The 13,640-nt window shown below is 40.0% G+C and overlaps 1 protein-coding gene across 2 annotated transcripts in view; it reads left to right on the top strand.

The window, feature by feature from the left end:
- The window catches only part of LOC146369538 (leucine-rich repeat-containing G-protein coupled receptor 5-like), a 50,136-nt gene extending 41,030 nt beyond the window's left edge, over window positions 1-9,106 (top strand). Inside the window, exons 15-20 of one of the 2 annotated variants that reach the window (XM_084909716.1) lie at window positions 172-297; window positions 691-833; window positions 2,224-2,304; window positions 2,803-3,046; window positions 3,673-3,827; window positions 4,987-9,106. In XM_084909716.1, the coding sequence (XP_084765842.1) occupies window positions 172-297; window positions 691-833; window positions 2,224-2,304; window positions 2,803-3,046; window positions 3,673-3,827; window positions 4,987-5,708 (1,471 nt within the window). In that variant the 3' untranslated portion in view covers window positions 5,709-9,106. Of the gene's footprint in view, window positions 1-171; window positions 298-690; window positions 834-2,220; window positions 2,305-2,802; window positions 3,047-3,672; window positions 3,828-4,986 lie in introns of both variants that reach the window. The other variant, XM_084909715.1, reaches the window with a different exon arrangement.
- Window positions 9,107-13,640: the final 4,534 nt, after the last annotated feature.

Below are 13,640 nucleotides of genomic sequence, written 5' to 3'. Positions count from 1 at the left end.
TCAGCAAATATGTTCAACTGCCCTTAAATATGTCATTTTAAGTTGAAGATTTGTGGTTTGTGTGAGATTTTAACCTATAGATGTCCAGGAGACGGGAAAATGGCCTGTTTTCCTTAAATTTATCTGAATTAGTTATAGAATATAATTAACTGGTTTCCTCTGTTTTTGCAGTGACTTGTCATCCAATCAGCTTTCTTCTCTGCCTCTGAGTGGCCTGCAGAGTTTGACTCACCTGCGTCTGGCTGGAAACGAGCAGCTGATGGAACTAATAGCCCAAGAGGATCTGCCTCGAGTCAGGTGGGCATTCACTCATAAACAAAGGAATACATATTTGTATTAAGAGACGTCCACGTACCACCAGACTGTGATGCAGGACCTCCAACATGGTTATCAGGAAGCAGACTTATCCACAAATCTGTCCTGCAATGCAAACACTGCTGATGTGATTTAGGAAAAGGTTTGAATTAACAGCCACTTTGCTGCTGATTAACTCCTGTAGTGTTTAGATGTCACACACACGCAGATTCACACACTCGCTCACACACACAGTGTAATCTGTCTCCTCCATCTCTGATGGAAAGCATCTAAAGGGACATTCCACTGAACAGCAGGTGCAATAAAATGAATTTATTTGAGCCATGTTTGGACAGATAGAGGTGTTTATCACTGTGTGCGTCTGTGTGTGCTCAGGGTGATGGAGCTTCCCTATGCCTTCCAGTGCTGTGCCTTCATCTCCTGTGAGCGGAGAGGTGGAGGTGCAGGAGGTTTGTCCTGGGAGAGAGAGGAAGCAAGAGACTCAGCTGGAAGAGATGCAGCTATCCTTTCCAGCCAAGGTGAACCCCAACACACAATGGAAGTTTTCACCTGAGGAACCAAATGATTACATACACCAACCAGGCATAACATCATAACCACTGACAGGTGACATGAATTATACTGATATCGCTTAATCATGGCAAGTGAACATGCCGTCTTCAAATTTTATGTGACCTCACAACTTACAGGTGTTAAAGGATGCTGCTAAAATCTTGGTGCCAGATACCTCAGCACATCTTCCAGGTTGGGTCAGGGTGGTTTTGACAGCACTAGGGGGACAGATGTTATGTTATGCCTGATCAGTGTATTAATAAGAGGTAGACATAACTACTCTCTGGTTTGTGGGCTTCACATTTTAAGCCTCTGCTTTAGCTTTAACTTCATGGAGACGGCTGTCCGCCTCTTTATCTTGAGCCAGAGGTGATCAAGAGGTGAGCAAGAGGGTGAATTCAGACAACACTAACTGGTTTGCTTAGGAAGCTGCATTCATTTCAAGTAAAAGACCAAAACCAGAGCACACTCTTTTTGGATAGTCTATTTGCATAATTAACTGTACAGCAAACATATTATTTGTTGGTTAATTCCATTAGAAATTCTCCAAAAGGCTCCATGAGCACAAATACAGTCCAGACTGCCAGTTCATGGAATCCAGTTAATGGACCTAGCAGAGAGCTAGCATGTTTCTAAATTTTAAGTCTCAATTTCCCCCGGACTGGAAATTTTTCTATAGATGCCACAACTGTTTAGTAGCACGCTGTAAATGTGTTTATTACTGCTGTAAAGTTGGATATTTTAGCATGGGAGACTATGGGAACTGACACGCTTTTGGAACAGCCTCAAGTGGCCACTAGAGGAACTGCAGTTTTCCGCTTCATGTTTCAGTGGCAGAGGTTGCACCTTATTTAACTCCTCAGAAAACCCTTCCTCGGGGTACCCCCTTTAAGATGGGACTTAGAACACTGGACAGTGTTAGTTTGTTTCTATTTTTTGTCATTCAAAACTACAACATGGAGCTTGTTAAGCATTTATAGAAAAAAAGGGGAAGAATCCAGCAGAGATTTGAGGCACTCCTCTACACAGAAGGTCAGCCCTAAAATTTTATTCAGGTCATCATTTTTCTTCATTAGACACAAAACTGTTTTTTAAAAAAAGAAGCTAGGTCAGAGTGGAAAGCAGGTAATGAATGGGTGGAAAGTGGAAGGTTCTACAGCTTTATGTAAGATTTAATATGAGGTGTAATCAAAATGTCCCATAAAAATAAAAAAAAATAGTTTCCAGTTTTAAATTTGGCTGATCACCAGTTCAAAGTTGTTTTTTCATCCAGCTTTGACTTAGGGATGCTTGTTTTTCCACTAAAAGTAGAAATAAAACCAACGTACTGCTGTCCTCACTGTGTCTCTGCAGTAGATCAAGATTGGGAAGATTTCCTGATGGAGTTGGAAGATGAGCCCAAACCCCAACACTCAGTCCACTGCAGCCCGGCACCAGGTACCAAAAACCCCTGTCTGTCAAATTAAAACACAATAAACACACATCTGTTATATGGAAATTAAGGAAGCACAACTCTGAAACAGATTTTATTAGTTTTAGAGAATTAAATCAACAGCAACTCTATGATAGCCGAGTCTTTATCATCAGTGCTACATTACCTATGAGGATGAATTACTTTATTTTTTACTAATTTTAATTTTTAATTTTACTAATTACTTTATCTGTGAGAAAAATCTCAGCTCTACATTTCTACATTTTAAAAACAACTCAGTTGCACATAAGAGCTTAGAGGCACGCTTCTTTGGCTTACAATCATTTCTGTATATCCATATCTTATATCTTATGTCTTTGTTTTAATTAAAAAAATACTTGTTTTAGATGTAAAACACCAGAGGGCGCTGCAGGAAGGGACTTTTATCATTACAGAAGCATAAATACTAGTTGTGTGTACAAAAACATTTAAAAGATCGTGTTAATGGTTTATGTTTCCTGCAGGACCTTTCCGTCCCTGCCTCCACCTGCTCGGCAGCTGGATGATCCGTGGTGGGGTTTGGCTTATCACAGCAATCTCATTGGTCAGCAACAGTCTTGTCGTCCTTTCAGTCTTCTTTTCTCCAGCCACTTCTCTCACTCGCCCCAAACTACTGATTGGCTTACTTGCCCTGGTGAATGGCCTGATGGGAGTGTGGAGCGGCTGGTTGGCGGCAGTGGACGCTTGGACATTCGGGAGTTTCTGGAGGTAGGACACCAAACCAGAACAGACTGGGGACTCTGGGTATCACTCGAGGGATTTAGGAGGAGATCAAGGAGGAGGGGGGATATACTGTATATATTAAGGAAATTAGGGATTGATTATTAGGGGAATTTGGGACTACTTTTCCAAAGAGTGATTTTAATTACCTTAAAATCAGTTGGATTAGAATACTTTGAAAGCACTGTGGATTACAGGGACCTTGGGCACACTGTAATCCAGACAATGACGTAATTGAAATATTTAGCACTCTCAGGTGTGAGGATCTTTGGAATTTTTGGGGACTCATGAGACATTGTGGATTTATTCTGGAACCAGGGAACAGTTGATTTCTGAGATTCTCAAAAACAGGCAGGGTAGTGATAGATACAGTGAGAGCACTCTGGAGTCTTAGGACAAGCTTCTCATTCCTATTGGCATGAGAAGCTTGCCAATAGGAACCTTATAGATAAACAATAAAATACATCTATCACATCTGTCAGAGAGACTACCCATCTGTTGTATATAAGATGTAGTGATGAATACTAAACCTGAGTGTATAGTGGTGAACAAAAACAAAACAATCGAAGATTTTAAGAGTGGAGACAGATGTGTTTTGACATTGTATGTTCCAGGTACGGGGCAAAGTGGGAGAGCAGCTTCCTGTGTCGACTCAGTGGGTTCCTTTGTGTGTTTGCGTCACAGACCAGCCTCTTCCTCCTTACCGTTGCAGCTCTAGAGCGATGCGTGGCCACCACTGTAGGACACAGCAAAACTGCTAGCAACAGTGGTGAGGAAACATATATGTAGATCCAGCAGCTTTTATTTACCCTCTACACCAACATTATTGTCTCTACCACCCAAATGTGTCCAAGTCGATTTTTACAAAACAACACTATTTTATATGCCACAGATATAACATATTTTTTTATGCACATTACATAATTTCATGTGAAAAAAATTATGTAATTTTTTACAAAGATTACACAGTTCTATATGCCAAAACTGTACATTTCATCATGTTATATATTCAAAATCTGCAAAGTTTATTTTTATGCAGATGACACTGTTCTTATATCCAAAAACAACAGGCATCACCAAACTCAGAGATAAAAATTAAAGCCACCAAACCCTAATTGAATTTTAAAGAAAGTGAACTTGTATGATTTTGGGGAACTAATTTCACCAAAATGATGACATTTTGTGTTTTGATGCATGCTCCAGGTAAGTAAATCCCAAAAAGCTGATTCTGTTCATCTGGATGTAGCGCTTTCAGATGGAGACTAGTGACCATTGATCAGTGGCCATGAGTACCTCAGAGAGAGTTGGCTGCAATCACAGCATTGTAAGATGGTGAAAGAGGTGCCCTTAGGCCCCCTCCTCGACTTAGGTCTTTCCCTTTTTACATAAATGGCCTCCTTGACTCCCCGCTCACACCAGCGTTCCTCCCTGTCCAGTGTACGTCCTCATCATTGTTCATTCAGTGGGTTAGTTTCCATCATTATTCAAAGGTACTGTTTATAAGGTTGGGGAAACCTGCAGTCAGCTGAGACTGAAGAAGTCACTTGAATGTGTGATCAAAAGCTTCTCCCACTGAAAACGTCAAAAGTTGATTCAGAAAAGTTGATTCTGTTTATCTGGACGTAGGTCCAGATAAACAGAATCAACTTTTCTGTCCAGATGACTTTTGGCTTCATGATTAATAAAAATAGCCTAAAAGACATTCTTTGCTAAAACTCATCTTTAACAGCTCATCAGTACTTTAATTTAGATATTGACTTTAACATGTCTACATGTTTACTGTCTACATACAGTTTTTAAAGCAAAATTTTTTTTGTCATTGATATCCAGCACATATTATTATTATTTTCGTCTGCCAACATTCAGACACTCTTAAAAGTTGATTTCTGATTTCACTCTTTTTTTTTTCTTTTTTAAAAAAAATCCAGGTCACTCTTCATCGCCGTTATCCTTCCGTGTTTCCATCTGTCTGTGTTTCCTGTTGGGCTTCACTGTCACAATGCCCTCCCTGGTGGCCGGACACAGCAGCACCTCTCTCTGTTTACCGCTACCTTCCTCATCATCATCGTCGTCCTTAGCCTTCTCCGTGTCTCTGGTGCTCTTCGACTCCCTCTGCTTCCTTCTCATGACGTTCTCCTACACTCATCTCTACTGTCGCGCCCACAAGGCTCCACCCAGCTCAGAGGAGGAAGCAGCATTGACGCGACATGTGGCTTGGCTGCTCTTCTCTGACTGCCTCCTCTACCTCCCTGTTGCCTTCCTTACGTTCTCCTCCCTCCTGCGCCTACCAGCCGCTGGACCAGAGGCAGCGAAGGGGGTTCTGCTGCTTGTTGCCCCACTGCCAGCCTGTGTCAACCCTCTGCTCTACCTCCTCTTCAACCCGCTCGCCAGGGAGGAACTGGCCGCACTGGCCAAACGCACCTGCAAGGGCGTGGCACTACTGAAGCTACGCAGGCCGAGAAGAGGAGGAGGCGGAGCTGGAGGTCTGAGGCCATGCACACTGGATTTAGCGTACGACGAGGATGCAGAGAAACAGTCATGTGACTCGACGCAGGTGCTGGTACTTGTCGGAGGTGTCAAAGAAGAAGACGAGGAAGTGGGACAAGGAAAAGCAAAGAGTGACGCACAACATTTAGCGACACTTCAATAAACTGAACACAAACACAAAAGGTTTCAAGTCTCACTTGACAAAAGGTAAATAAGTAAACGTTGTGCCAGCTGGTCACTGCAATCAAAGAGCCCCAGATTAGCTGTAACTAACTATAAAGTAAAGTATTATTAAGTGTAACAGATGACCAAGCCCTGTTTGGATGGGATTTCTTCATGTAGGGAAATCAGCTGATTTAGTGTAATTTTCTGTGAAAAAAAGTGTGTCCCAGGTCCTGTTTTACTTTATCTGTCCTGTCCTAATGGGTTTAAAGCAGTGACCAACATTTAAATACAGTCACAAATTATTTTCAGACACACAACCATGAGAATAAAGAAAACTGATGGCTGCAGAAGGCACATCAAGGCTTTGTCAAGTGAGACAAAACCAACACAAACATATACCGTATGTATAATCCACAGCAGACTGACTGACAGGACTGTGAGGCAGCAAATGTAGCAAAGGATGGTGAAAGGAAATGAAGGGTGCTCACCATGAACTCCCCACCAGTTTCTGTTGTTGTCTACCTTCTCCACCATCTTTTTTTTTCTCCTGCAGCAAACTGTCCAAGGCAAAGGCAAAACTCTGAAGAAGTACGAATTAGGAAAAGCAGGAGAAGATGGGACCTATGTTTGGTCCGTTAATCTTATTGACCAGGACAGACACCCACACACAGAAACACACGCATTATCAAGGGTATAAATTCAGCAGCTTTTATTTTGAAATATGACACAATTTACAGCGCAGTGTTACCAAATGTTGCCCCGCATGCTTCTGGTAACAGCTCGTGTTTTCGCGGGTGTGTGTGAAAAGTGCAGCGTCCTTGTGAGTGTCGTCACAGTCCATCATGAAAACAGGCGTCAGGAGACGGAGAGCTGAAGCTCGTGTTCAACACCTGGGAAAAAACATCACAACTGTTCCTCCAAACGGAGTAAACCATCTCCTCTCCCAATCATGAGTGTTCAAATTAAACATGGTCACATTATGATGTCAGAATACTGAATGTAAGAGTGCGAGCAGGACACAAGATGAGCTTCGGGCTGCAGTAAGGGTCATCAAAACATCTAGTGTGAGTTAACAGCTCATGCATGATTCATAATATTCGCACAGTCACTGCAGCTTTAAAGGTTAATGATGCTAGTAAATGAAAGGGGGACACCTGGTGTTTCAGGTGCAACTCGCTCTAGATTGTGTTCCAGGTGGTAAGTACTTAAAGATTAAAAGACTTGGGATCATAGGAATAAGAAACAGAAGGTTCATATTGAACCAAGTGTCCTGTGGCAAATGATTCAGGATGGAGGAATGTACCTTTGAGCCCTTAATCCACCTTAAACAGGCTAAATCTGTAAAGCATGCTTTCTTTCTCGATTTAAGCCATGTCTACTCTCTCCATTTGACACTTTTAACTCTCCAAATGGGTTTACATTAGAAAGATCCGATCTCATGTACCTTCAGTAATCAGGAGCATTTACACTTCTTGTTTTGGACTAAGGAAGCATAATTTTACCCAGATGTACAAAAGTAATTTACTTGAGCAAAAGGATGCTGCATGTGTGTGTGTGTGGGTGTATGTACAGTAAATGTGTGTACATATTGTTGTAAATACAAGCTACTGTGACAATCTGTTTTTCTTTCTGTGTAGACTGTGAGAAATCTTTCATTTTTTAATGTTTGTTCATTTTGGCCCAATGTCAACATTTGATTTTCTCTTCAGTTTAATTTATACTGTCATACATGTGCACCTCAATGAGCATTATTAAGCTGTCATAGATTTCAATCCGTGAATTCATCCATTCGTTTTTTCTTTTCTTGTAAGTAATTTAAAGTCAGGTTTGCGGTGGCGACAGATTGACCTCTAAACATCTACCAGGTCACTGGTGAAACGCTTACTGCTGGCGTTAGGGTTCGGTTGTAGTTTAGCCAAATGCTAAACAAGCTCACTTAAAGAAACAAGATGCTGCCTTTCAAATTAAATGTTTTACCTTCGTTCACTTCTGTTTCAACGACTTCTGCAGAGGTGAAAATTCCAAATAAAAGTGTCGATGTGAATCTGAACTTAACCCTAAATAGTAGACTGTTCACAAGAAGTTAAGCACTACAGTCCAGATGGTCATTCCCAGGTCTAGAAAGTGGTCTGGTAAATCAGAAATGTTGCCTTTAGGCTCAGATTCCTCTGAACCACAACAGTCCTCTGCATTAGTCCTCTGTACTCTGCCTCCTGTCAACCTCACACTTCATTTTACCCTCATTGTGAAGATCCAGGGAAACTACTTCCACTGAGGCAACAACTGTCCACTGCTAGCTGTCCCAAATCAACTGAATCAATCAAAAAGATCTCATTTGTACTTTGACATTTACACCATTCAGTATCCACTGAGCAGTTTATTTGGTTCATTTTCCGTGTTTGGTGTTCCCATTTCAAGTAAAGTCTGTAACATTTTGGCCTTACAATTTTTGTAATTTATTTTTTTCATCACATGTTTCTAAGCAAGCCTTTAAAAGTGCTCCTCACCGACCCCAGTTAGCTGAGGTGAAGCCTAGCAGCTACAGCCATCTATATGTGTATCCACCTGCCAAAGAGGCCACACCCATAGCAGCAGAAACTTAGTAAGCCTTAATAAAATTTAAACAGGTGAGTTACAAAAACATTCTCCCCACTTACAGTTATTATGAAGGGGGAAATTATCTATAGAGACCAACACAAACATGTTTGTTTCTGCTGTAAAGCTGGACGTGTTAACGTGGGAGCTTATGGGGTTTACTCACTGCTAGAGCCTCTAGTGGACATTAGAGGAACTGCAGTTTTTAGCTTCATCTTTGAGCTTAAGAAGCTGCTACTTGGTTTTAACTTTCAAACAAATGAAATGACTGTGTGTAAACTGGGTTTCAGATAATGATATTTAAAGTAAGTGTGCTGCATGGTCATTGTCCACATTCTGCATGATCTGCATGAGCTTCTACCCAAATTTAATGTGAGCTTGAGGGTGAAAAACAAGATAAAAAAAAACAAAAAAAAAAAACAATCAATGTGCTGTTTGTGTAAAAAAAAAAGGAAAAAAAAGATATGGGTGGTGTCTCTGGCTACGCCCACTTTGTTCAGATATAGCACCAGAGCAAATTTAACAAAAAAAAAGGAAAAAAGAAATAAAGAAAAGCATGACTGTTTGAATGTGTGCTCTGTGGCAGTTTGACTGCTGCACTTTTCTATGACCAGCACTTAAAATAAATAAAAATAAAGAAGTTTAGCTTTGTTAAAACCTGAATGGTTCAAACTTCATCCTTTCACCTGATTTCTGGTTATCTTGTAAACGACTGTAAAATATTTGAGTGTCTTTTGTTTTAATTTGTAAAACTGAGAATGAAGTTTTAGTTTTGTGACATGAATAAAGGTGTGTGGCCTAAACTGCACTGAGCTGTCTCTCTATTTTTTTCCAGAAAGAACAGAACAAAAAAAATGACAGTCAAACTGTCTTGTATATATGTGTATTATTTTGAAACATAACCAAGATAGAAACCTATGGGAACTTATCCTCCGAGTCTCACCCACAGCCACTCAGTCAGAACCTCATGGGAGCCACAGCAGTCAGATGCAGACCCAGTGATGGAGTAAGAGCCTGCAAGTAAAGGTTCCACAAACTGTATATAAAAGACAGAAGCCACTGTGTCACCCATGAGATGGCTTGTTGAAGCTTCAGTGAAGCTTTAGTGTTTTGGCCACTGCCAAGTGAGATTCTTTAGAACCAGAAGTGATTATATCGCACAGACAAAGATACCTGCCAAATGGTAATCATTAACATCAGAATAATATCCCACTCACTCACCAGAGAACCAGAACACGGACTTCTTGAACAGTCTGTTAGTACAATAATTTCACAGCAGCCATTATATTGGTCAAATTATGTAATTAAAAATGCTCCAAAAGGCTCTAACAGCACAAACACAGTCCAGAGGTCAAGTTCAGGAACTCCAATTAGCTTAGGTGTAGTATAGCATACAGCTAGCAGCTACAGCTGTCACCACTTAGCTTTCTGTTGAAGAGGCCACGCCCCTAAATTGAAAAAGATGACCTGTGCACAGCTGTTACGTTACCTTAAATACAGAGACCAAAACTGTGTTTGTATCAGGATCTAAAGTAGAATATTTTACATTGCAGTCTATAGGGGCTGACTCACTGCTGGAGCCTCCAGTGGTCAATACAGGAAAAACTGTTTTTGGCATTCAGCTATAGAAAATGATGTTAAGACACAAAATTCCACACAATCCTAGATAAATAGATAATAAATCTTCTCAGATTTACTCAATCAAGGGACGATGTGTTGAACCAACTCAGCGTGAGAAACCCAATCAGAATGTTTTTTTAAGACTAGCAAACTAAGCTGTTATGAAGACTTATTTGTGCTTCCGTTAATAATACCTTCACCCCAATAGTAAGGAATATACTTTCTTCTCACATGTCCATCACTCCTACTCTCGTCTGGATTATTTTCTGGTCAGCAGCTCACTGCTGAGTAACATTACAGACACTGAGATTCATCCTATAGCTGTCAGCGATCATGCTCCTGTATCTTTAACACTAATACAGATGAATAATACTACACCAAGAAAAAACTGGAGATGTAATACATCACTGCTCAAAGACGAAGAGTTTATCAAATACTTTAAAAAAGAATGGACTCTATATTTAGGCTTTAATGACATTCCTGGAACATCAGCATCTGTCCTCTGGGAAGCAGGGAAAGCCGTGATGAGAGGTAAAATAATCTCTTTCTCATCACATAAGAAGAAAGAAGAAAACAAAAAAATTCAGGAACTAGAGAAAAACATCAAATCCTTAGAAAAAGCCTATGTGTCACACCAAGATCAAGAAATATTAAACAAAATACGCAAGACAAAACTAGAATTAAATGAAATTATTAATAAAAAGTCTAAATTCTTAGTACAAAGACTTCGCCTGCAAAATTATGAACACGGTAACAAATCCGGACAATTTCTTGCTAACCAGTTAAAAATCAATAAATAAAAAACAACTATATGTGCTGTTAAAGATTTATCTGGGAATACAATATATGATCCTAAAAAAATAAATAACATTTTTAGGGATTTCTATGAAACTTTATATACACCACAAATAAACCCATCTAAAAACGAAATTGATCAATTTCTCGACAACATAACTCTTCCAAAATTATTAGACACCCAAGCAATGGCACTGGATTCGCCACTGACGCCAGGTGAACTCCAGGAAGCTCTGATAAGTATGCCCAATAATAAGGCTCCAGGTCCAGATGGTTTTCCAACAGATTTTTACAAAGAATTCTGGACAATTCTGGCACCAGTTTTTCACAGGATGTTGCAGGAAATCAAAGAAAATGGTAGACTACCACCAAATATGAACTCTGCAAATATCAGTCTCTTACAAAAACCAGGCAAAGACCCTGTATATCCCTCAAGCTATCGTCCAATATCCCTTATTAATGTAGACCTTAAAATAATCTGCAAAGCTCTCTCAAAGAGATTAGAGAAAATAACCCCCCTTTTAATTCATCCTGACCAAACTGGTTTTATAAAAGGTAGGCACTCATCAACAAATACACGTAGATTACTTAATTTAATAGACTACTCATGCAGTAAAAACACTGAAACCATAATATTTTCTTTAGATGCAGAAAAAGCATTTGACAGAGTTAACTGGAAATTTCTATTTGCAACTTTACATAAATTTGGTTTTGGACCCTGTTTCATAAACTGGTTAAAAATATTATATAACTCCCCAACAGCTTGTGTCAGAACAAATGACCAAACATCCTCCCGCTTCTCTCTTCTGAGGGGCACCAGACAGGGATGCCCACTCTCCCCTTCACTGTTTGCAATTTTTATTGAGCCATTAGCAGCAGCAATTAGACAGGCTACAACAATTAAGGGCATAAAATGTAAGAATATAGAACATAAAATCAGCCTTTATGCAGATGATGTGTTACTTTTTCTCCAAAACTCACAAACCAATATCTCTGGGGTAATTGCATTGATAAATTCCTTCTCAAGTGTCTCAGATTATTCAATTAACTGGTCGAAATCAACAGTTCTTCCGATTAATTGCTCCTTCCATAATTCTTCTCCTTCCCCACTGCAATGTGGAAATATAAAATATTTAGGTATTAATGTCTCTCCTAAACTTTCAGAATTAACTAAATTAAACCACATCCCACTTTTAAAGACAGTAGAAGGCGACCTGGCTAGATGGAAATCTTTACCCATATCACTCATGGGAAGGGTCGCCGCTATAAAAATGATGATCTTGCCAAAAATAAACTATTTATTTTCAATGATCCCAAATAAGCCATCACAAGATTGGTTCAGATCGCTAGACTCGTACATTTCTAAATTCCTTTGGAAAGATAAACCCCCACGTATCAGCTTAAAAACACTACAAAGGACCAAGGATAAAGGAGGACTAGATCTGCCTAACTTTAATCACTATTTTTTAGCCAACAGGCTTCAGTTCATCTCTAGATGGTTTAAACACACCTTCTTAGATGAACCTTGGATAGATGTAGAACAGGCACTATTTAAGGCACTATGTAATAACCTAGAAATTTCAGAACCTGTCTACACACGGGTGTTCACAGATGCGGACTACACCTTTCTTGGCTGCTGCCTCAAAGCACATTGTGCGCTGTCTATCTTGCGTGCTGCACAATATCATTTATTATTTAGCATCTACTGTTATCTACTGCTAGCTAGTTTATTGTGATGGTGCTGTTTTTATTATGTTGCTCTTTGTTGTTTGCTTTCTCTTCTGTTTTTTTTCTCCATACAGGTGATCCAGGCGTTTTGTTTGTTTGTTTGTTTGTTTGTTTTTTCCTTTCTTCCCCCCCTTCTCACCGTCTCTTCTCCCCTTTGGTTTTCTTTCTCTCCCTCTCTTTCTTTCATTCTTTCTCCCTGTCCTATCCCCCAGTCACGTTTGTCCCGTTTGTAGCAACCGAAAATAAAATAAATACATAATTATAATAAAGGTCAATCAAATGGACCAATATGGCAAGGCCATGATGATCCACTTGGTAAAATAAATCCGCTTGGCATCTTTCTTGGCCTTAAGACAACAATTCTGATGGCTAAAGATCCAAACGGGACACAAAAAAAAAAAAAAAAAAAAAAATACTTTGTGTTATCAAATTACATGCACCAAGCACGTCTCACATCAGTATCATCTTGTGCTGACAGATACTAAATCCAGTTCTTTAGTTTATTTACTGACGTCTGTAAAACAAAGCAGAAAACTGAAATTTGGAGTAAAAAGCAAAACATTCTCTCTGGAGTCAAGAATAAATCAGCACTTTACAGGATAGCTGGAGTGATGTGTGTCACACTTGAGCACTTGGTGACATTCTTGATGTTTAATGAATGACTCCACCGCTGTTGCTTTCAGAGAGACTGATGACGAACCTTCACAGCTGACTGAAGACATTGGAGCAGAAGCTGCTGAGGTGTGAAAAGGTCAGGATTCCCTCGCTTGTTTTTAAATCTTCTCCACCGATGTGGAACGATGACTCTACGAGTCTGCCGACAAACACAGAGCACGCTGTGCTCCGCCGCGAATCTCTGTGTAATTGTCTAAACTTAAACTCTATTTTTGCGAGAATGAGACACTGCAGCCTGTTTGACATTCAAATCACTGACTGATGGAGGATTATGACGATGATGAGGAGGATAAATCATAACACACAGATTGTGCACTTCTGAAGTTTCTCTCGGGGGATTGGCATTGATAAAAAATGCTCACGAGTCACCTTTTAGCCTCTGTAACTTCTTCACTGATCGTACAAATAATCCAGAGCTGCACCATACGTTCATCAGTGAGCAGTTTGTTAGCCACCACACTAAAGCTGTGCCTCAAACAGACTCAGGTAACCCAAACGTCCCCTTCTCTGCTCACTG

Source organism: Perissodus microlepis, chromosome 17 (assembly GCF_051167445.1).
Source record: "Perissodus microlepis isolate ML-2025 ecotype Zambia chromosome 17, ASM5116744v1, whole genome shotgun sequence".
NCBI classification, from domain to species: domain Eukaryota; kingdom Metazoa; phylum Chordata; class Actinopteri; order Cichliformes; family Cichlidae; genus Perissodus; species Perissodus microlepis.
Note: the sequence above shows the minus strand (reverse complement) of the source record. Positions and strands in the feature narration are given on the sequence as shown.